Source organism: Crinia signifera, chromosome 19 (assembly GCF_055691185.1).
Source record: "Crinia signifera chromosome 19, ASM5569118v1, whole genome shotgun sequence".
NCBI lineage: Eukaryota > Metazoa > Chordata > Amphibia > Anura > Myobatrachidae > Crinia > Crinia signifera.
Window position 1 is genome coordinate 25,104,339 of NC_139226.1, and position 25,435 is coordinate 25,129,773.

A 25,435-nucleotide genomic window follows, 5' to 3' on the forward strand; every position below is an offset into this window, starting at 1 on the left:
CTTTAGTGCTGCCACCATTTATAGTCAGATCATAGCTGTCAATCAATAAATTTGACATTCAGTTTTGAAACGCCAGCACTTGTGTCTGTGTCTTTATTTTAGTGTTAAGTTTGATAATGTTAAGTTGTTTTAAGTTAAAGTTCGTTAAAGTGTATGCATAAAGATACCCGATGGTGAGTTTATACATAACATACACACACACATACATACATGCATGCATATATTTATATAAGGTGCTGTGTGTGCGTATGTGTGTGTGGGGGCGCCAATATTTATCTCGCCTCCGGGCAACTGGAACGAACTTACACTACGGTATACAGTATCCAGTGAATAGGCGGACGGGGGGGGGGGGGGCGGGGGGTTTGACACATAGGGAGGGACACCAGCATTTCCTGGGCGTGCCCACAAAAGTGATGGGTGCGGCCAGTAAAACGCTGGGTATCCCCATGTCAACGCAGACATGTCGGAGACCAGACGGGGTGGGCTCCTGATGTCACAGGACATCAGCGCCCGCCCTCTGTTCGGTCATCTCCGGCACAGATAAAAGTCAGATGAGACTGACTTTTATCTGAGAGCGGGTGACAAATCATTCGATGGTTGGCGCCATCGAATGTTTTTTTTCCCCCGTGTGAGAATCGATGTGTCAGCGTCCATTCACTTGCTGGGGTGTACGTTTGCATGCCGAAGGGGGGGCGGGCATTCACTCGCCCTGCGGGCGGTGTTTCAGCTCTCGGTATACATCGATTTTTGCTGCTTACTGAGTCAACCTGAATCGGGCCCTGCATGTGCTGTGCGCTGTGCATTCTATTACCCTGCGAAGGGAAATGCGTTTAATCGGATTCATGGAAAGCACCATGGGTAACACCAGGGCATGTCTATGGGGATTCAGGTGGACAGAATTCGAGGCGGTCAGACCTCCGTCCTAGCTGCGCTTGTGGAATGTCAGCTATGCACAGGCCCATACTTCCCGGCATGCATGTGTATAGCATAATAAGCAGATTAAACGCAGGGATTTTACGACAGGTAATATTTAATGCCTCATCATCCTCCCGGCCTCTGACACATAATCCTTCCCGGCAGAGAGGAGGAAGAGCATTCCGTGTCCCTTGTTACCCGCTTTGCAATGAGCCCCATGCAATGTCTTTCTGTGGATGTTTCACATTCTCCTTTCTGCTCCTGCTGAGCCCTCATTTGTCATTGGCCACCTCCTCTCTATTCTTCTCTGAGCCTCTACACATTTGCATGGCTTCAAGTTCCATCCTACCAATCCTTCAGCTCTGCTCATACACACCCTCTGAGCTCTGACATCTCCCATCCTCTGTACTCAGAGCTTGTGCCAGTCTCCAGCATTCGCAGCAGCAGCAGCAGGAGGAATCTGTGCACAGTGAGTATGTACAGCTTGCATGCATTTAGCATTTGCTGCCAGTATCATGTGCTGTATTGTAGGGAATGGGTAAAGACTAGAACCGGAGAGGACCCTGGAACGCTGGACCGGACAGGATCCATTCATCAATCTCTGTCATTCCAGAGCTTGCAGTGTCCGGTCTGGAGGCTGCCTGTGACACCTGTCACCATGGAGAGGAGGAGAATACAGCCTCCCTGTATGGTCTGGGGATGTAGTAAAATCAGGAACGGTCCAGACCATACGATGAGGCTGTAATCTCCTCTTCCCCGGGTCCACAGGACACCCCAGGACTGGACAGTACAAGCTTCGGAATGCAGCGTTTGATAAATTGAGTCTGTCCGGTCCAGCATTACATGGGTCCGGTTCCGGATTTTACTTTGTCCCTGTATTGCAGTGTTTTTCAACCACTGTGCCGTGGTACACTAATGTGCCTTGAGCGGTTCCCAAGTGTGCCCCCAGATCTAGAGATGGCCAAACCAGTTTACATCCACCACCAGTTCAACTGTTATTTACTGGTCTCTTCTTTTCATGTAAAGGGCCAATGTATTTTATTTTTATTACCTGTGGGGACTAGTGTGATTGGTTTTTATATGGGGGACGGACAATAGTTTTATTTTTTTTCCAGTGGGGTCCAATGTGTTTTGCCCTGTGGGGATCTCATGGTGTGCCTTGGCAATTTAAAAATCTTATTTAGTGTGATGCAAGGTAAAAAGGTTGAAAATCACTGCTGTATTGTGTGGATAAATCTCCTTTATTCTTCTCAGCACGTCTTTTTTTATTATTGCCATAGCGGCGTCGATTTTCTTGTAAATTGTTACAGAACAATCTTTTCAGGAATGAATTAAATAAGCATCTGCATCTATTACTGAAGAAAAAAAAAAAAAACTTTGTGCATATGATTAAAGCCGCCCATACACGGTCCGTTTAACGGATCCGTTCGGCACTTAATTAGTACGCATCGCATCGCATGCATTGTACATGCAATGCGATGCGATGTAAAGTAAGTACAAAAAGTACGTGCAGCACATACTCTTTGTACCGTACGATGAGATGCGCGAGAGCGTGCATCTCATTGTACAGAACGGACAGGCAGGAACGGACCGTGTATGAGCGGCTTTAGAGTTCTACAGCCAATCAGCACCTAACTGTCATGGGTTTTAAACATGATGGTTGGGATGTGATTGGCTGGACCACCATTTACCATAGGCAATGAGTTTTATCACTCATTGATAAATTAGTTACTAATTACACATTGCAAAGCCGGGTCGGAGCCGAGATTTTGATCCCGTCTCTGAATCGGGTCCGACCATTTCACCCTAAACCCGAATCGATCATTATACACCGGGCGACCCAGGTTTAACCCTTCTTATAACCCATGTGGAATTGGCGGGTTGGTGGACCGGGACTAATCAGTTTGGTGCTTGGAGACCACTCAAACTGGGTTACCCCCGACAACAGCCCTGGCATAGGATGCGTGTGAAAGGGGCATTAGTGACAGGTTATGGAATATTTTAGTGTTTTCATAACAATATACCAGGGTTGCCGACCCTCACGGAATTTCCGGGAGTCTCCCGAAAATCGGGTACCCCCTCCCGGCCCCTGGAAGGGTGGGCAACCCTCCCGGATTCAGGGGGGACCCCCGCTGACCCCCGGATTGCGGCATTAAAATGCCGCAATCCTCGGGTCTCAGAGGAGGGGGCGGAGCTAAAACGGCACAATCGCGTCATTTTAGCCCCGCCCCCTCCACGGAGATCACTGAATTTGCTGCTTTAACATGGGGGCGGGCTTAGTGATGTCACTCGTAAGCCCCGCCCCCTGAGCGGCTGTTGAAACTCTCCTCTCCGGGCTTCTCCCGGAGAGGAGAATCTTAAAGTCGGCAACCCTGCAATATACTTTGTCTCATCACTAAGTGCAACAACTCTTTACTTCAGTTCCTGCCAGTTTTATTTACACAAATCTTGTAGACATTAAGGGATCGTTTATTGGCAGCGGAACATGTTTGTTTTTCTCATAGTTTTGTGGAATATTGGGTATGGATCATTAGGTCGACATGCTGAAAGGTCGGCATGGGTCTAGGTCAACATGGGTCTAGGTCGCCATGGGGTTTGACTGTCGACCTTGCCCATGTCGACCTAATGCTTGTGTCAACCTAATGACCTGTCGACAGGGCCGGTGTAAGGCTGCACAGCACCCTAGGCAAAACATCAACTTGCTCAGAGGTAAAGAGACGAAAAATATCTGTAGTCAAGCTAAAGAGCCAACAACATGCCAAAAAAGGGGAGTGGTCTATTTGGACCCCTTGGGTGGGTGTGATACACATGTGCCTCCAATAGTGCAGTGCCATATATGCATATGCCTACAATAGTGCCAGATATACATATGCCCCCATGGTGCCAGGTTTGCCCCCACGGTGCCAGAAAGCTGGTATGCTCCCACAGTGCCATAAACTGCTATTCCCCCACAGTGCCACAAACTGCTATGCCCCCACAGTGCCACAAACTGCTATGCCCCCACAGTGCCACAAACTGCTATGCCCCCACTGTGCCACAAACTGCTATGCCCCACAGAGCCACAAACTGCTATTCCCCCACAGTGCCACAAACTGCTATTCCCCCACAGTGCCACAAACTGCTATGCCCCCACAGAGCCACAAACTGCTATGCCCCCACAGTGCCACAAACTGCTATGCCCCCCACGCTAATTTCCCAGCAGCAGCAGCAGCAGCAGCACTCACCGTTGTTGCTGCTGCTGCCGGGTGGGGAGAGGACAGTCTGGCATCTCCCTGCAGTCCTGTCATGTTACCGATGGGAGGAGAGCACAGCACACCTTCCCCCCTCACTTCCCTGTGACTAGGCCGTTCACCAATCAAAGCTGCGGGTTGGCCACCCCTGCTCTAGAGGGAACACAATTGAGGCTAATGCTGCCCATACATATGTCAGATATTGCATGCAATCATTCGATTTCGGCCACATCTGGCCGATAAATTGAATGATTGCAGGCATTTTTAAGCTGACATTCGACGCGATGCGCAGACACGCCATCGAATGTCGCATCGATAAATATTATGAGCTGCACATAATATTTATCAAATCGCATGTGGTTTTTAACCACATGCAATTGCTCAAATGCAATCAGTTGCGGAAGCGGGGCAGGGATGGGGACCGGAGCCGGCGGCGGACGAGGAGCGGGAGCCGGTACCTTAGCGGGAGCAGGGCAGAGATGGGAACCGGAGTCGCGGCGGTGGACGAGGAGCGGGAGCCGGAACCTTAGCGGGAGCTGGGGACCGGAGCAGTGGAGCTTTCAGGTGGCGGGACTCGGCGGCAGCAGCAGATGACTTGAAAAATTGGATGGCCCTCTGATTGGCTGAGGCCGCTGAGAGAGAGAGCTCTCTCAGCCAATCAGTGGCCACCTGTAAGTGAGGCCACTGATTGGCTGAGAGAGCTCTCAGTCTCAGCGGCCTCAGCCAATCAGAGGGCTGTCCAGTATTTCAGAGTCATATGCCGCTGAGTCCTGCCGCCTGACAGCTCCGGTCACCAGCCAGGTAGTACCCCCGCAGCACTGGTGTCCATCACAGATGGCATGTGACATCAGGTGCTGCACTAGGCACCACTTGATGCGATCAGATGCGATGTCCCATTGCATCTGATCGCATAAGTGTATGGGCAGCATAAGGTTGACACAATCATTAATTGGTTGTCTCAAAATTGACATGAGGTTTTCACCAGCTCAGACGCTCAGAGGTGAGCACCAGCTCAGACGCTGCCCGGCTGTTTCCGACCCGGTGTGTGGCCTGTGCAGCGTGATTCGGTCATAGGTCACGCTGCACAGGCCGCAGTGTGGCATCACCAGCACCCGGAACTCGCTCGCCGGCGGGCCTATCCCAGCCTCACGCGTCATACCCGCCGCGCCTCCCAGCCGCCCGCATCATTCCCGACGCCTGCCCCTGCACCACTGCCGCCTGCCCCCCTCCACAGCTCCCAAAAAGTTATGTGGGGGTACAGCGGCAATTTTCTTTTAGGGATGCCAATCTCGGGATCCCGGGAGTCCCGGGATTGAGCATTTTTCAATCCCGATTCCCGGGATTGAAAAAATGCCCTGGGATTGGTAACCCTACTCATAATAATATTGGATTTCAATGACAAAATCCTATGCTTGATATATAGGGGCTAATTCAACTAGTCCCGAAGATTACCGAAAATCTCAGATTGCGATTTTCAGCAATCTGTGCATGCGCACACACGCCGGTGCATGAGACCGCAATCCGCTGTCATATGGTGAGAAAAAAAGTTGGTGTTACCCTACAGACGTTTATAGAATCCGATATAGATCCCTCCCAGCATCCGTCCTCATCTTCCAACGTCACTCTGCACATGTGCAGACGTACTCCTGGGTCATTGAGTCCAGCGACGGGCCGAGCATTATCGGAAGAGCATATGCGATTAGTATTACTGCAATGTCCATGCAATGTGTGGCGGGAGGCACTGGCGAGGTTTAGTGCAGGGTTGCCGACCCTCCCGGAATTTGCGGGAGTCTCCCGAAAATCGGGTCCTTCCTCCCGGCCCCCGGAAGGGTGGGCAACCCTCCCGGAATCAGGGGGACCCCCACTGAGCCCCCCGATCGCGGCATTTATATGCCGCAATCCGCGGGTCTCAGGGGAGGGGGCGGAGCTAAAACGGCACAATCGTGACTTTTAGCCCCGCCCCCTCCATGGATAGCAGTTATTTCTGCTATTTGATGTAATGGGGCGGGGCTTAATGGCGTCACAGTTAAGCCCCGCCCCCAAAACTTGTAATGCCAGATTCCTCTCCGGGCTTCTCCCGGAGAGGATTTTTTTAAAGTCGGCAACCCTGGTTTAGTGCCTCTTGCCCAAAGCCAGAACTGAATTGTCCATTTTGAGCTCTGTGCACAGGATGTAAATGCAACTAGGAAGCAGCATTCTGTTGTATCCCAGGGCAACACAACACAAACATCTACCAGTGCAGATGTAATGTAGGGTACACACCAATTCTGCTCTTTTTACATACAATCAAAATTGAGCCCAAATGGATCTGGTGTGTACCCAGCATAAGACATGACTGAAAATCACACAAGAAAGCTGTCAAAATTAAATAATTGAATAAAAAACAAAGTGGAAAGAGGACATCAAATTACAGATATCTGAAAGTAGAAAACCAGTATAAGCATGTTTCATCTGTACAGTACATACGTATGAGAGATGCTAACCTATTTGTAACGGCATCTTCCCCAGACAGAGGTACCGTAGACAGAGAAGTAGTAAATGGGCGGAATCCTACTGCCGTCAGTATTTTACCACTGCCAAAAACTAGATCATTATTATTACTATTATCCTTTATTTATCACTGACTGAGATTAGAAAAGTCATCAGCCTGATGGCCAGCAACATGGAGTCGCGACCCCATGCTGAGAAGGCCGGGACCCACTTTGGGGTCAGGACCCACAGTTTGAGAACTGCTGCAGTAGAGGACACGTACCGTCTATATATTCATACTGTAGCTGCATCAGTATCAACTTGGCAGAAAACCATAGCATTTGGTGTAATCAAAGATGGTTTCAGTAACAGATGAAAAAGCACATAAGGGTAGAGGGCCCTGCTCGTAAGAGTTTCAATTTTAAAGGGGAGGGGCAGACAGACAGCTTATACCACTTTCAGACAAAATAGCCCCTAAATCCCAGCTTTTACCCTGCATTCAATTGTTGTTTTGCAGGTCCCGGCCTGACCCCCCTTTCACACAAAAAAGCAAGTTACCGGGTTAAACATTTCTAAACATTAATTTGCTAATTAACACGGGTATTTCTTCTGTGTTAAACGGTCAACCCAGGTTTTAGACCCTGGTAAAATCCTGGGTTGAAGACCTGGGAATTTCGACCCAGGTTGACCTCTTCACACAAGAAAAGGACCCGTGTTTAACAGCAAATTACTGGGTAGAAATGTTTAACCCGGTAATTTTCATTACCAATCATAGCCCATTTTACTGTGTGTTAAATTAGCCAGTTTTGGGAGATAACATGTGGGATTAATTCCTAAATCCATGTGTTATGGCAGAAAAATTGGTCTGAGAGGGCTTGTTATTAAGCATAATCCCTGATAATTGCTGGTGGTCAGAGCTAATTGGATAGCCCCCAGGTTATCTGTTAGCCGCAGTGGCTAATAGGATACCCCCATATGTATCAAATAAAACAGAAACAGCGCAAACATATTTAAAATCCTGAAACTACGTAGAACGATTATTCTTGGAATCTGTGCTGCCGTCAATTATAGATACACATAAAAATCATGTGAACAGAGATGGGTGGGCCTTGTTACACAGTCATCTGGTTCTCTCAGTCCTCAAAGGGACGGATTATTATATACTGTATCAGCAGGAGAAGCAGCAGGGTTCCGCAGTGGATAGTACAGATCGGATCAGGTATTTTGGCAAAATCAATATTTGAATTATTATTACTAATAATATTAGAAAGTGTGAAACCTCAACAATAACAGTTACTTACTGACAGATAACTGAGTAATTCCAATCCCGTTCAACTAGACGCGACCCCTTGGTAAAAACTTTAAACAAAGAGACATCTGTTTCATCCGGAGTGACATTTTACATGACTTACAATAGACAGAAATGTTTTACATTAAACACGCAGATATGTTTTTTTTCTTTCCCTTAGATTATGTTCAGAAACTATTCTGAACTATTATTGTGTGCTTTTACCCATCTTTACCGGTAGTGGTATTCTTCAATTATTGTATGATTGATTTTAATTTGAACTCAAGAGTGTCTTGTCCCACACGTGTTAGTTACCAATGTAGTAAGTGTTCAGGCCAGCATCTAGTTTTACTGATTTAGGGGTACATTTACTGACAGGTACAGACGGTGTGTTGCTCACTAAAAATGTGTATTCACCATACCATATGTAAGGTTTTATTTTTAATTGCTACCCGACGTCCATGTCCGTTGGTTTTTCCTGCTGTATGTGCCTCAATTTTGAACTTTCCATTTAAAAAAAAATGGTAAATAGAAATAAAGAGATTAAAGTGAAGAGCACAGGGTCCCTCCCAAATCAATATCGAGCCCTGGACCTCTTAGCCTAGGCTGGTATTGGAAAATAGTACAGTATAGTACCTGAAGGATAAAAAACAGGAAGACTAGATGGGCCAAATGGTTCTTATCTGCCGTCAAATTCTATGTTTCTATGTGTGTGCGGTTTTCTTTGTGGTTTTTTTTTTTTTTGGGGGGGGGGGGGGGGGGGGGGGGTTTCTCGCTGTTTTCCAAAAAACAGCATTGGGTACAACCATCCAGGAGGATAATGTGATAGCTGGGAGACACACACTATGGGGTCCCCCTGCTATACCACCACCAGCCCAAAGCTGGTCAGCCTGGGGCTGGAATAGCTTAGGAAGTCAGTACACCCCAAGGGACAACCAGCACAAAGATGAAGGCCAAGGCTCGTCCCCTGGAGTTTGGGCGCTGGGATACCGGTAATTAAAGTGTTATATACTGTTTTGTTTTACAGGTGGCACTAAAACTTACAGGAAGCCTGACTTGGCAGGGTAGCACTTGCAGAACCACAAGTACCAAGATGCATCAACATTAAGGGTCGGTTGGTACCTATAGCCCACCTGTAAATAGAATAACATAAAAATAAACAATATTATAAATATTAAAAAATATAAAAAACTGATCTGTTTCAAACTTGCTGGATATAGAGAGGGGGAGCTGTGAAGACAGAGATTGGAGGTAGGGGCAGATAGGGCCTGGGGGTGGGCTGAAGAGTTTGTGAGCTAAAAACTGTCACAGCTCAAAGTGAAAGTAAAAACTGTCACAGCCCAAAGTGAAAGTACATTGCAAAAGCCATCACTTTATCTGGCTTTTATCTAGTATTGTAATAACTCCAGAACGTCCTCTAAATGGGTGTGCTATCCTGGTACAAGTTAATAGCTCCATTCATTTATTTACTGTGGTACTTGTGGAGTATCACGGCTCCCACGACCTGCATCGTATGCAGATCGTATGCTAAAAATCGCATCGCATCGCATGTGGCATACGATGGCATACGATGCGATGTTTTACCGATTTTTGACTCAAAAATCGTATGCTCAAAAATCGTATGCCATCGCATAACATCATATGCCATATGTAGTGGCATACGATGTCATACGATGCGATACGATGTTTTACCGATTTTTGAGCAAAAATGGTGAAAAATCGGTAAAACATCGAATGGCATCGTATGCCATATGTAGTGGCATACGATGTCATACGATGCGATACGATGTTTTACCGATTTTTGAGCATTTTAGCTCAAAAATCGTATGCGATCGCATCGGATGCCATACGATGGCATGCGATGCAATGGCACCCGATTTTGGACTGAAATGCATCAGAATGCATTGAAATGTGTATTAAAGTAGTGAAATCCCCCAAATGCCATTTTTCATAGTGCACCACCCCCACTATCAACGTCAACCCGAAGCGTGGCGAGCGTAGCGAGCCCGCGAGGGGCGGCGGTACGCGTCCTACGACCTTTTCATACCCCCACTATCCACGTCGGCGTGGAGTTGAGAATAGAATAGTGTGGCGAGCGCAGCGAGCCACCGAGCCCGAAGCGTGGCGAGCCCCGCGAGGGGGCGCGGATACCTTCACAGCTATACGCGTCTCCTCGCGGGCTTTACAGGTATCCGCGTCCCCTCGCCACGCTTCGGGCTCGGTGGCTCGCTGCGCTCGCCACACTATTCTATTCTCAACTCCACGCCGACGTGGATAGTGGGGGTATGAAAAGGTTGTAGGACGTGTACCGCCGCCTCTCGCGGGCTCGCTGCGCTCGCCACGCTTCGGGTTGACGTTGATAGTGGGGGTGGTGCACTATGAAAAATGGCATTTGGGGGCATTTCACTACTTTAATACACATTTCAATGCATTCTGATGCATTTCAGTGCAACGATGCGATCGCATACGATTTTTGAGCAAAAATGCTCAAAAATCGGTAAAACATCGCATCGCATGCCATCGTATGCCACTACATATGGCATACGATGCCATACGATGGGAGCCGTGATACTCCACAAGTACCTTTACTGTCACTGCTGATAATTAATAGGCAAATTAATCCTAAGTAATTCCCCTGATTCATTTGTTGGGCCACCACAGCGAGCACCTTCCTACCCAGAGCCTGTGGCGGTTCTGTGTGTGTCAGACGAGGGAGTTGTCTGACATGGGTTAAACTTTTAATTCACCCTCTACTTTCAGCAAGTAATTAGAGCAGCTGCCACTTCTTATTAGACGCCCTTTTACTCTGAAACATCTGTTATCAATTACATTTAATGTCACCCCTTGGATGTGAGTCATCAGCAGCTGATGTCAGGCCGGCGTCTTCACACTGTGTTCGCTGCATGGTCTTGTACTTGTCTTGTTGGCTTTCTAGTGCTCTCCTGCTATGCAGGCCGCACGGAGAGGCCTGATACTGTACTGACCCAGAGAGGAATGTAGAACCCTGGGGATCATTGTTATAGGAATAAACAGCCGCTATACGCACGCACACATCTGGGGATATTCCTATCGCTAACACTGGAACAGCAGATATAGATGCTGTCATGTACATTCTATCTGTGTGGTCAATCGGTCGACACATTAAAAAGGTTGACGTGGGTTAGGTCGATATTGGCAAAAGGTTGACACAAGCAAAAGGTCGAAATGAATGGAGCTTTCCATTATTTTTTGGTGCCTATGTCAAAATCTGCTGACATGGACACCGTATAAGAGGACCGAGTCCCCTCGCTCGGCTCCCTGCCCTTGCCATGCTGCGGGCACGGTGCCATGCTGCTCTCGGCACACTATTATAATCTAACGCTATGCCCACTTGGATCGTGAAGTAAGAAGAAGTCGATTAAGAAAAAAAAATCATGAAAAATGCATGTCGTCCTAATCACTGTCAACCAACAATCTATTGACTGTTGATTACTGTTGAGCGATCCACCGGATCCCCTTTATCTAATGATCCTAGCATAGATAAAGTGACTACGGTACTTATGTAGTAACTGGGCTGCCGATTTTGAAATCGGGTCCATCGCATCGCATCGCACCCGACCATATCGCATGCGATGCGATGCGATGCGATGGACCCGATTTTTCCATAGGATTCAATGTTAAAATGGACTCTGTCCATTTTAACATAGAATTCAATGGGAAAAGGGGTCCTTTTCATACCCCTACTATCCAAGTGGGCATGGAGTTGGATATAAACCTGTGGCGAGCGTAGCGAGCCACCGAGCCCGAAGCGTGGCGAGCGTAGCGAGCCCCGCGAGGGGACACAGAATACCGTCCCCTCGCGGGGCTCGCTTCGCTCGCCTCGCTACGCTCGCCACAGGTTTATATCCAACTCCATGCCCACTTGGATAGTAGGGGTATGAAAGGGACCCCTTTTTCCCATTGAATTCCATGTTAAAATGGACTCAGTCCATTTTAACATTGAATCCTATGGAAAAATCGGGTCATCGCATCGCATCGCATCGCATGGTCGTATGCGATGCGATGCGATATCGCATCGCATCGCATCTGATTGTATGCCTTAACTTAAGGCATACAATCAAAAAATCGGCAGCCCAGATACTACATAAGTACCGTGACTGCATATCAACCATCCTTATTTAACCCCAATTCGCCAAAGCCACGCCACTTAATCATTAATGTTCCACCTAGTGATGGGAATTATATAATTTGGGCTTCTCTCTTCAACCCCAACCCAAGTTCACAATATGCAACACAGCAGTGGGTGACAGGGGAAGGCAGAGTGTGACGGGAAGAGGCAGAGGGTGACTGGGAGAGGCAGAGTGTGACAGGGAGAGGCAGAGAGTGACAGGTAAGAGGCAGGGGGAGGTAGAGTGTGACGGGAAGAGGCAGAGAGTAACCGGGAGAGGCAGGGGAGGTAGATTGGGACAGGAAGATGCAGAGAGTGATAGGTAAGAGGCAGGGGGAGGCAGAGTGTGACAGGGAGAGGCAGAGAGTGACAGGTAAGAGGCAGGGGGAGGCAGAGTGTGATGGGAAGAGGCAGAGGGTGACCGGGAGAGGCAAGGGAGGCAGAGTGTGACAGGGAGAGGCAGAGGGAGCCAGAGTGTGACAGGAAGAGGCAGAGAGTGACCGGGAGAGGCAGGGGAGGCAGAGTGTGACAGGGAGAGGCAGTGGGTGACAGGGGGAGGCAGAGGCAGAGAGTGACAAGTAGAGGCAGGGAAGGCAGAATGTGACAGGGAGAGACAGAGAGTGACAGGTAGAGGCAGGGGGAGGCAGAGTGTGACAGGGAGAGGCAGAGAGTGACAGGTAGAGGCAGAGTGTGACAGGGGGAGGCAGAGTGTGAAAGGCAGAGTCAGAAAGGAACAGGGAGAGGCAGAGAGTGACATGCAGAGGCAGGTAGAGGCAGTGTGACAGGGAGAGGCCATGGGTGATAGTGGGAGGCAGAGTGTGAAAGGCAGAGTGACAGGCAGAGACAGGGGGAGGCAGAGTGTGACAGGGAGAGGCACAGAGTGACAGGAAGAGGCAGTGGGTGACAGGGGGAGTCAGAGTGTGACAGGGGCAGTCAGAGTGTGACAGGGAGAGGCAGAGAGTGACGGGAAGAGGCAGAGGGTGACCGGGAGAGGCAGGGGAGGCAGAGTGTGACAGGGAGAGGCAGGGAGTGACAGGAAAGAGGCAGGGGGAGGTAGAGTGTGACGGGAAGATGCAGAGAGTAACCGGGAGAGGTAGGGGAGGTAGAGTGTGACAGGTAAGAGGCAGGGGAGACAGAGTGTGACAGGGAGAGGCAGAGAGTGACAGGTAAGAGGCAGAGGGAGGCAGAGTGTGATGGGAACAGGCAGAGAGTGACCAGGGGAGGCAGAGTATGACAGGGAGAGGCAGTGGGTGACAGGGGGAGGCATAGGCAGAGTGTGGCTGGGAGAGGAAGAGAGTGACAGGTAGAGGCAGGGAGAGGCAGAGTGTGACAGTGGGAGGCAGAGAGTGACAGGTAGAGGCAGGGGAGGCAGAGTGTGACAGGGAGAGGCAGAGTGTGGCAGGGAGAGGCAGAGTGTGAAAGGCAGAGTCAGAGAGTGACAGGTAGAGGCAAAGAGTGACATGCAGAGGCAGTGTGACAGGGAGAGGCCGTGGGTGACAGTGGGAGGCAGAGTGTGAAAGGCAGAGTGACAGGCAGAGACAGGGGGAGGCAGAGTGTGACAGGGAGAGGCAGAGTGTGACAGGAAGAGGCAGTGGGTGACAGGGGGAGTCAGAGGGTGACAGGGAGAGGCAGTGGGTGATAGGTAGAGGCAGTGGGTGACAGGTAGAGGCAGAGGGTGACAGGTAGAGGCAGAGGGTGACAGGGAGAGACAGGGGAAAACAGTGGGTGACATGAAAAGGGTGACAGGGGCAGCAGTGGGCTTCTTAGTCCTCAGGGGTTCCAGTGCACTGCCCCTGCTGCACCAATGGTAGTACTGCCTCTGGTTCCACCTCTAAATAATACAACCTCAATTGATGCTTTATTGTTAATTCATCTGAGGTATTACATGGGCCACTGAAAGAATACAGGTTATTGGTAGATGGCAGTATGGTGGCATAGTGGCTAGTGGTGCTGCAGCCTTAGGTATGCCTCTGACCAAGGCTCTAGGAGTATGGGTCATAGGGTCGACACAACTAAGGTCGACATGCATTCGGTCGCCCACTGAAGGTTGACATAGGCTTAGGTCGACACCTCAGAAGGTCGACCTGGAGTTAGGCCGAAAGGGTCATTAGGACAACACAAACATTAGGTCGACATGGGCAAGGTCAACAGTCAAAAAGCCGACATGAGTTTTTGTCCCGACACTGCATCGGTGCACCGCATCCCCTGGCATGGCGTGCTGCGCTGTTGTGTTACAGTCCAAAGCTCAGACCTGTAACTAGATTGTCTCTGATGATATTGGCCAGGGTTTTGCGGTAAGGGGGGGAAATAGCCTGTAAGTGCCCTTAGCAGTTATCACGCGGAATGTTAATTGCATGTTTGGATTTAATTCAAAAGAGATATAAACCAAATATTGCAGACAAACATAATCTTATCTGTGACCATTTACTTTTACAAGAGACTTCACAAAACCACTGCCATTTACTAAGAAATCCACGGGGTAAACAGGGTACGAGAAGCTGCAGGTACGGGGATGGCAGTATTTTTAAAGCAGCAATCATTTACAAGTCAGGAGCAGGTTGGTTTTGCTTCGTATAGGATTGCCCCTTTAAAAACATGGCCATTGTTTGGCAAACTCCCACACCTGGGGTATTTGGCACCCTGTTATATTTACACCCTAGTATGTAAGTAATGGACAGACTCTGCAGTTAGTGCCATTGTTGGTGTTCTAATCCATACAGTACAGTACAGTATATGGTGCTCTAATACATACAGTATATGGTGCTCTAATACATACAGTATATGGTGCTCTAATACATAAAGTACAGTATATGGTGCTCTAATACATACAGTATATGGTGCTCTAATACGTACAGTACAGTATATGGTGCTCTAATACATACAGTATATGGTGCTCTAATACATACAGTACAGTATATGGTGCTCTAATACATACAGTACAGTACAGTATATGGTGCTCTAATACATACAGTACAGTATATGGTGCTCTAATACATACAGTATATGGTGCTCTAATACATACAGTATATGGTGCTCTAATACATAAAGTACAGTATATGGTGCTCTAATACATACAGTATATGATGCTCTAATACATACAGTATATGGTGCTCTAATACATACAGTACAGTACAGTATATGGTGCTCTAATACATACAGTATATGGTGCTCTAATACATACAGTACAGTATATGGTGCTCTAATACATACAGTACAATATATGGTGCTCTAATACAGAACATGGTGCTCTAATACATACAGTACAGTATATGGTGCTCTAATACATACAGTATATGGTGCTCTAATACATACAGTACAGTATATGGTGCTCTAATACATACAGTACAGTATATGGTGCTCTAATATATACAGTATATGGTGCTCTAATACATACAGTATATGGTGCTCTAATACATAAAGTACAGTATATGGTGCTCTAATACATACAGTATATGGTGCTCTAATACATACAGTACAGTACAGTATATGGTGCTCTAATACATACAGTATATGGTGCTCTAATACATACAGTACAGTATATGGTGCTCTAATACATACAGTACAGTATATGGTGCTCTAATACAGTATATGGTGCTCTAATACATACAGTACAGTATATGGTGCTCTAATACATACAGTATATGGTGCTCTAATACATACAGTACAGTATATGGTGCTCTAATACATACAGTACAGTATATGGTGCTCTAATACATACAGTATATGGTGCTCTAATACATACAGTACAGTATATGGTGCTCTAATACATACAGTATATGGTGCTCTAATACATACAGTACAGTACAGTATATGGTGCTCTAATACATACAGTACAGTATATGGTGCTCTAATACATACAGTACAGTACAGTATATGGTGCTCTAATACATACAGTATATGGTGCTCTAATACATACAGTACAGTACAGTATATGGTGCTCTAATACATACAGTACAGTATATGGTGCTCTAATACATACAGTACAGTATATGGTGCTCCAATACATACAGTATATGGTGCTCTAATACATACAGTATATGGTGCTCTAATACATACAGTATATGGTGCTCTAATACATACAGTACAGTATATGGTGCTCTAATACATACAGTACAGTATATGGTGCTCTAATACATACAGTACAGTATATGGTGCTCCAATACATACAGTATATGGTGCTCTAATACATACAGTATATGGTGCTCTAATACATACAGTATATGATGCTCTAATAGATACAGTACAGTATATGGCATAGTTGCCGACTTTTGTGCTGCCCTCTCCAGGAGAGGGCAGCCAGCTCTGTCAGGCAGGGGGGCGTTGGCCATTTCCAGGACTGGAAAAAGAGACGGTCCGGGGGCGTGGCCACACAGATGATGCCCTGTTGGGGGCATGTCTACAGCGTCACAGCATTTTAGCCCCGCCCCCCACCGTGCAATGCCGGTATTTCAGTCATTGCACTGGGGGGGACGGGGCTAAAATTTTACCTGCGGACCCCCCTGCCGAGGGACACATCGCGGGAGCTGGGGGGGATATGCGGGAGGATTGCCACCCTTTCCGGGGGACCGGGAGGGGGACCCGATTTCCGGGACCCTCCCGGCCATTCCGGGAGGGTAGGCAACCCTGGTATATGGTGCTCCAATACATACAGTATATGGTGCTCTAATACATATAGTACAGTACAGTATATGGTGCTCTAATACATACAGTATATGGTGCTCTAATACATACAGTACAGTACAGTATATGGTGCTCTAATACATACAGTATATGGTGCTCTAATACATACAGTATGGGCGAGATTTAGTGGTTTGACCGTTTTTGAGAAAATGCGATTTTTTCTCAAATCGCCCAATATCGCCGTTTTGTAAAATTGCATTTTTGCCGCAAATTTGCATATTTAATGAGGTGTGTATTCCGGCATGAAAAGTGCGGGAAAGTGCGATATAGGGCGATTTTCAGAATGAAAAAGTGCGATTTTTTTATTTTGTCATTAAAAAAAAAAAAAAAAACGTCGTGAGGTCCCCCCTCCTGTACATAACCAGCCCCGGGCTCATTGAGCCGGACCTGGTTCCAAAAATACGGGGGACAAAAAGCGTAGGGGTCCCCCCGTATTTCTGAAACCAGACCCGGACTCTTGGACCGGTCCTGGTTCCAAAAATACGGGGGACAAAAAATCTGGGAGTCCCCCGTATTTTGAAACCAGCACCGGGCTCCAACAGCCCGCAGTGTCATGCCACAGCCGGGGGACACTTTTTACATAAGGTCCCCCGGCCGTACCATGAGCAACGTGGCTGGTCAGCCTTGGACGGGGTACCTGGAGGAGTGGGGACCCCCCAATAAAGGGGGGTCCCCACTGATGTCCTTTGGTCCAGTGGAAGACGTACTCGGCTCTGTCCTGACTGCGGCGGGTGGACGAACCCCGCTGGGCTGATCACCCTGCGTGTTTCTGAAGATCTGGTCGACCCCGCTGTGCTGGTGACAAGCGCCGTATTGTGGCGATTTACCTATATTTTTATCCCATGTATGTCAGTTTTTATCTTTGCTAAAAATATCAGTAAAACTATTATAAATTTATATATGGTTTCTGACTGTGCGCTCTATCTATTCTCTTTCCATAAAATACACACTCTGGATTCGTGGTTGGATCCTATTGTTTGGAGCTGCACACATTGGGGATTGTGGATTGGACCTGATACAAAGACTGTGGTGGACTTAATTGCGCTGGGTATCTCTCTCTCTCTCTCTCTCTCTCTCTCTCTCTCTCTCTCTCTCTCTTATGTATATATATATATATATAGTGGCAGTTTGAAAAATGACAGTTATGAGCTGCATTATCACTTTTCACTTTATGACTTCATCAGGCTTAATCAATCTGCTCCCTTGTACCAGGGTTACCTACCCGCTCAGAATAACCAGGAGGCCCCGCCAAAAATCGGGTCCCCCCTCCCGTACCCTCAGCAAGCCTCCCGCATTCAGCTGGCTCCCCTTCTTCCAACGGTATTCGTGACTCTTTGAGGAGGGGGCATAGCCAAAATGATGCAGATAGTGTCATTTTAGCCCCTCCTCCTTCCCAAAGAGCTGCAAATGGTGGCATTTACTGTGCTGGGGGCGGGGCTTGGTGACATCACACTTCAGCCCGCCCCCAGAAATGTTGCAGAGAGTCTCCTGCCCGGGCTTCTCCGGCACAGGAGACATGTAAAGTAAGCTTCCCTGCCTTGTACCTGTTCTCATCAGCTTTATGAGGTCTGTCTCATGCAGTGTATCTGTGTATCACAAGGGTGGACAGATACCAGCCAGACAGGAAGTTATTCATTTGCATATCTGCTGCTGTGTGACTACTATATGACCGTGGATCTAAGTACATGTAATAAAGTTGTATCATTTCCTTCTCTTACGAGGCCTACACACATAGCGATGTGTCAGTGATGTGTGCTGGGTGATCTGTCAGGACACTGGCCCTGACCAGCGATTAAAATCCAGCATGCTGGATGTTCATCTCTTAGTCACCGGGTGATAATGACACGCGGGGCTGCGCATACATTAGCTATCGATATCGGCCCCTACACACGGAGCCATGTAGGGGCATTTTCTAAGTGATCTAGTGAGAATTGCTATGTGTGTAGGCCCCATTACTCTGCCTTCAGCAATTTCTCACATCCTACTTTTCACCTATAGGGCGGGATGTACTAAAAGGAAAATGCATCCAAAAGCCAATTTTCAGGCTTTGAATGCACTACTTCTCATACAGTATGTACTAAGCCCTAGACTCAGGGGCTTTGGTAAGGAGGGTAGCGCCAGCAATATCTGGCATTACACTATGGAAAACTTGAGCGGATTGGAGTCCTAGCTCAACTCTTCCTACCAGGGTTGACTCTGAAAATTAGACAGAACATGGAGATCCCGGAATCGGATCTCTGTGTTTTGGGGGGGGATGTTCTAACATCCGCAGCCCAGCTCCGCCCCCTTCGCCACCCATCGCCTACATAATTATCGCATATGCTCTAACATATGCGATAATCATGGCAAAGGACAGCTCTTGCGTTAAGAGCTGTCTTTTGCGGTGAGAGTCAGCGGGTCCCGGTGGCTCCCCCCTCCCTTACCCGGCGCTGCTGCTGCGCTGGGCTCTCCTCCTCCCTGCACCCGGAAGAGGATCATAGTGCAGGGAGGAGGAGGTCACAGGTCCGGGATGCACAGCTCTGTGCTGCCTGAACAAAGGTGAGGGGGGGGTGGGTGCGGGGCGGTGGTGGGTCGGTGCGGGGCGGCGGTGGGTCGCGGTAGAAGCCCATAGGCTTCTATGGGGCATGCCAGACTTTTCTGGCGATACCCCCATTGCGGTAACTCGGCGAGGGATGTTTAGAGCATCCCAAAATGCTCAGATAACAGGGTTTTTTCCCGCATTTTTAGTTTAGTCTCCCCCTTGGTCCGGAAAGCTTCTTCTTTTGGATCCAATCAGCTGCCATTACCAGGGTAAAAGCCTGCTGGTTCGATGTGAATGACTGCCTCTTCAGCCAACCAGCGGACTGTTTCCATGGTAGTGGTCATTGGTTGGATCTAACGCGGAGAATAGGCAGAAAGATCCTCCAGTAGGTGTCCGTGATTGGTGTGTTCTCCGGTCAGACAGTGAAAGAAACCAAAGCGGGGCAGTACATAGATCTCAGTCTCCTTCTCTGGCATCATGATCTTCCCATTGCGAGTGCCGCAGCCAGAAAAGGGGGGGCAGAAGCGAGACGTGAGGGGAGGTTTTGCTTTGCTGTTTGGTAACTACTACTACTTTAGAGCAGTGATATTCCATACATGATTCTTTGTAAATTTTTGTAAATTTCTGTTATATTGTTTTCTATTGAAAGTACTTGCAAGTTGTTCTGCTTGGTTTACTATTGGATCTGATCGGTTATTGCTAATACAAAACTAATTTGAAAAAACAATGTTATAAAGAAATAACGGGTGTGTTTGTGCCACTCCTCTGTTGCTTAGTTACAGCCAGCCCTTGGCCTATGTTGGTGAACAATACTGTGAGCTGTAAGGATGGCAAAATTGTCTGCAAATGACTGGAAATCTATGGTATTAACCCTTTCAGGTCCAACGTCTAGTCAGGCTCAACAGCCCTAGCGCTGTGAGCCACATTAAAATAAGAACATTAACATCAATCAACATTCAATGTAGACCATTTTTGAATAATAATATTTTTTTTACAATTAATTTAAACCAGACTGTTTGAATTGCAAAAAAAAAAATTGGACTGCAAAGGGTTAAGGTTAATAATACTCTAGGTATTATAGAGTATTAGGTGGTTAGTTTTAGGCACTAGGGTGGATTTAGGATTAGGCAGAGGGCAAAGGTTAGGGTAAGGCTGCGTCTAAGGGGCTTCAGTATTGGCACTTCGGGGGTTAGGCTGCAATGCAAGGGATTAGGTTTAGGCGGTGGGATACTGGTGTTCGAGTAAGGCTACAAGGGAGGAAGGGCATTGGGGGTAGGAGGAGAGAGTTAGGGCACTTACAAAGCCCTTTCGGGATCCTCAGTATCAGGCGTTGGTCTTTTGACCGCAACATCCCCACCGCCGGTATTGACGCCAATTCTCAAGTGTTGACAGCTTTCATTCCACATACTTTAAAAGCATGCAAGAATGTGCAAGTGTGTTGAAGGACATATAAGTGTGTACAAAAAGAGGACTCCTTAATATTACAGGTACACTTATGATCAGGTACTGGCAGCGACAACTGCATTCCACCAGTCCCCTATCGCTTCTCCTCCTATCCTAACTCTCTTCAGATATCTGAGAATGCCGGTTTCATAAATTCCAAGTGTGTAGATAAAGTCACTTTACAAACTCAACAAATGGGGAATGGGCTAGCAGATGTCACTGGATGGCGTGCCCTAATTATCACACATATTTACTATGTTCAGAGGCTTCTTTGTCCTATATGTATAAAGCACTTCTGTGTTCTCTAAACAATCCTCAGCTTAGATCTGTTTTCAGTGTTCCCACTGACTGATTTAATGATTGGTCACATTTTTTAACCCCGTGTAGCCCAACCTCTTGCCTGACAGTATTATTCTTATATTATGTGACGTTCGATCATATGGTATTCATCAGCTTGCAATGAAGACTATTTTTAAGAATATAACTGCCATCTGCTGGCAGAGAGAGTAACTACATCTCATTCTCCCACATGCACAAACACAGAAGGTAGCAGACTAGCTTTCAAAGCTTTTCGAGCGGACTTACGAGTATGGAATGTATATATTTATGGAACATATGTCATTACCTGCTTTTGAACGTGATTCTCTAAACTAAAAATGTGGTAAAAACCCTGCTATCGGGTTTTTACCGCATTGTGGGATGCTCTAAAGAGCATCCCACCGTGACACCCATATAATTTACCCATAGAAGTCTATGGACTTCTACCACAACTCACATCCACCCCGCAAGCAAGTCCCACACGGACCCCGCCGAACCCCCCTCACCTGTGTCCGGGCAGCACAGCGCTGTGCTGCCCGGACCTGTGACCTCCTCCTGCCTGCACTGTAAATCCTCTTCCGGGTGCGCTTGTGTGTATGTACGCTATATGTGTGTGTAAGCTATGTATATGTATGCTATGTGTTTTTGTAACTATGCCATGTGTATCTGCTGTGTATGCATACTATGTGTGTGTATGTATGTATGTATGTATGTACAGTATGGATACTCTGTGTACGTATGTATTTCTTTATAACAGTTTCTTATATAACGCAGCAAATTCCATTGCGCTGTACACATAACGTACATAAAAACATGTACAGAAACCCCAATGAAAATCCTGCATTGCTCCTGTATAGCCTAGGATTCAGCGATTCAGTCAGCTGCAATAGGAACTCGCCGCACGCTCATTGGATGAATCTCAGCCAATCAGCATGCGGAATGTTTTCAAACCCAGCAGCGCTTCCCGCACCGCCGCCTGGCTGCCAGATAGCACGCATCACTACAGGGACCCCGCCGCCAGATCACACAGTGCCGCAGGTACCCGGCACGGACACCCCTGCAGCCTCCATGCGAGAGGCGAGGGGCGAAGTGCCGCCCTCCAGTGGCTGGCGCCCTAGGCAAATGCCTAGATTTGCCTAGTGGTGGCGCCGGCCCTGTCCATGCCCACATACTAAAGTAACTAGCAGCCATTGTACACATACAGTATACTGAAGTATATGATAACATCATTTCTGCTTTGTTTCCCCCCTAGGTTATAGTCTGAAAGTGGTCTCAGAGATGTGGGGCAGCTTCCATTCCCCAGTTATCCAAGGATTGGTCCTGACAGGTAAAGGAATTGGCAGACTTTGTATAGCACGAGCAAGCATTATGACATATACAACTGGGGAGGACATACCGCACTAACCCTAATTATCATGCAGTATTAGGAGAATAGACCAGTCTATGGGGACTATTCATAGTCCCTTACGGTACCATTATACATATGGGGGGCCTAATGGGACTGTCTGATAATTAATAAGTACCTGTTGGATACAATGCTATCCTCCGGTGGCATTGTTGGATCCTCACCGCTTCCTGTGGGAATGGAGGCTGGATTGCTTTTTGGGAGCAGTAAGGATAAAGAGCAAGTGGGCATAGTCCGCCCCAGTGTATAATGACCTAATCATTTACTGAGTAGATTTTCTTATGACCCCTATTTATTCAAATATCATATAGATCAATTTGGAAATTTTCAGGGGGTGCTATACTAGACAACAATATAAATCAGCACAACAGAGAAGGAAAGGGGGTGTCTTTGGGGGATGCACATGAGTTAAAAATTAACTTTTATTAACGTGATTTAAAATTTCTGGGTTTCATCAGCAACTGTGACATACAGTAAAAGGACATTACAGTAAGTGATAAAGAATAGATAGATCCGCACTGTGTGAGCATATAGATCTTAATTATGGAGATAAACTGTTACCTCTCCTGTAGCACTGACCGGAGAGATACGACTTATACATCGTCTGATTAATTGAAAATTTTTTTTTTTATATATATATATGGAGTACAGTTGTAAGATGGCGCCCCTTCTGTTGATCCATTCAATACAGATCCAATTAATGGATTCATGCAGAGCTCATCTCCTGAAGGAGACAACGACTCCTGAATATTTTGGATCTGTCGCCGCCGCAACCACCGATGCTGCCTCTCTCCTCCGGTTCCCGGCGCCGAGACTGGCGCATGCACAGTACAAACATATATACTGCGCATGCGGCCAGCTTCTATGGGCTGCTTCAGGAATCTTGGTCCCGGCGCCTGTACAATATAAATGACAGGCACGGGACCAGTCGGTACGCAGTACCAATATAGGTACTACGCATGCGCAATTGCCGATTTTGCCCAGCAGCCCATAGAAAGGCGTCCTGGAGATAGGGAGCACCTCCCAATGGGACTGCCTTGGGTGACTGGCAGGTGGGACTTCCAATAGGAAGTCACTGCCAGTCACAGTGAAGCCAGAGCAGTCTCACAGACTGCAGCTGGCTTCACTACAGTGGCGGATTTTACCTGGGGGGCTGCAGCCTTGCAGCCCATAGGTAAAAACCGCCACTGTCGATATTGAATTAATCACTTTACCCACAATTTTATCTCTAAAAAGGCAGCTAACCCCGAGAAATAGCTCTTAGGTCAGCTAAGACCACAACAAAGCTGATAATACAACTCTAATCAAACATAGTTATGGCCCTACAGGAAGGTTAAGAGGTCTCATTCTTTACTAAATACTATTTGTCCAAACAAAGGCTTCAAGTGACCTTGTCAAGCTGTGTACACAGGTGCAATATATTGCTCAGTGTGCAGTTTCATCAGTGACCAGAGATGATCGCTGGTGAACAGGAGACTCTGCCGGGGGAGCCTCCGATGGAAACAGCTGATCCAATCAACGAGCATTAGTAGCTGAACACCGGAACGCGCACCCAGCGATTTATCGCTGCAGCACAAACATATCACTGCCAATATGGTCGCTCAGCGGGCCCGAAAGCAAGGCTGCAAAGGATGTTTATGCGAAACATCAATTCTAAGGCCTGTGGGGACATTCGCCATCCAGCGTGGGGCAGGTGCTCGTGGGGGCGGCGTTAGTTGGCTCAAAAAGCAGCGAATTTTGCTGCTTTGCGAGTCAACCAGAATGACCTCGAGAGTGTACAAAAGGAATGTACATCCTACTCAATATCAATTGTACAGAGCTACGCTACACTAGAGCTTTAGCAACAAACCCAAAAGTCAAATGAAAAGACAGCACCACCTGCAGGCCAGAAGTGGTGCTACATCATGATTTCTGTACTGGTAGAGCAGGAAAATATCGCATAAAAAAACATCTTATATGAAAATCTTAATAACACACACTTTTTGAAAGTTGATATTCCTCTGCATAATCAAATATATGTTTTCGAGATTTATTATACAATGTCCAGTCATAAGCAAAGTATAAAACTCATTAAGCAAAAGGAATTGAGACCAATCACAAACAGAATTCATAAAGTAGGTAATTATTGATTATTACGCATAGTTGCCTACCCTCCTGCATTCTGCAGGAAACTCTCTGACATAGCAGCAATCTCCCTCTCTCCCTCATTAGTCTAGCAATCTCCCTCATGTCACCTAGCCCACATTACACTGTTACACCATAGTTACCTCCCCTCCTGCATTTTGCTGGAGACTCCTTGATATAGCAGCAATCTCCCTCTCTCCCTCATTAGTCTAGCAATCTCCCTCATGTCACCTAGCCCACATTACACTGTTACTCATAGTTGCTTACCCTCCTGGTCAACCAGAATGACCTCCAAAGTGTACAAAAGGCATTCTGCAGTAGACTCCCTGATATAGCAGCAATCTCCCTCTCTCCCTCATTAGTCTAGCAATCTCCCTCATGTCACCTAGCCCACATTACACTGTTACATCATAGTTGCCTTCTCTCCTGCATTCTGCAGGAGACTCCCTGATATAGCAGCAATTTCCCTCTCTCCCTCATTAGTCTAGCAATCTCCCTCATGTCACCTAGCCCACATTACACTGTTCCATCATAGTTGCCTACCCTCCTGGTCAACCAGAATGACCTCCAAAGTGTACAAAAGGCATGTAAATCCTACTCAATATCAATTGTACAGAGCTACGCTACACTTGAGCTTTAGCAACACACCCAAAAGTCAAATGAAAAGACAGCACCACCTGCAGGCCAGAAGTGTTGCTACATTATGATTTCTGTACTGGTATAATAGGAAAATATTGCATAAAAAAACATCTTGTATGAAAATCTTAATAACACACACTTTTTGAAAGTTGATATTCCTCTGCATAATCAAATATATGTTTTCGAGATTTATTATACAATGTCCAGTCATAAGCAAAGTATAAAACTCATTAAGCAAAATGAATTGAGACCAATC

General features: G+C 47.2%; 1 protein-coding gene across 2 annotated transcripts in view; it reads left to right on the forward strand.

Annotated features, from left to right (window-relative positions):
- The first annotated feature begins 748 nt into the window (after positions 1–748).
- The window catches only part of LOC146042248 (cell adhesion molecule CEACAM18-like), a 33,465-nt gene continuing 8,778 nt past the window's right edge, over positions 749–25,435 (forward strand). Inside the window, exons 1-2 of one of the 2 annotated variants that reach the window (XM_083162171.1) lie at positions 749–1,388; positions 22,264–22,338. In XM_083162171.1, coding sequence (XP_083018297.1) covers positions 22,290–22,338 — 49 coding nt within the window. In that variant the 5' untranslated portion in view covers positions 749–1,388; positions 22,264–22,289. The remainder of the gene's footprint in view (positions 1,389–22,263; positions 22,339–25,435) is intronic. The other variant, XM_083162170.1, reaches the window with a different exon arrangement.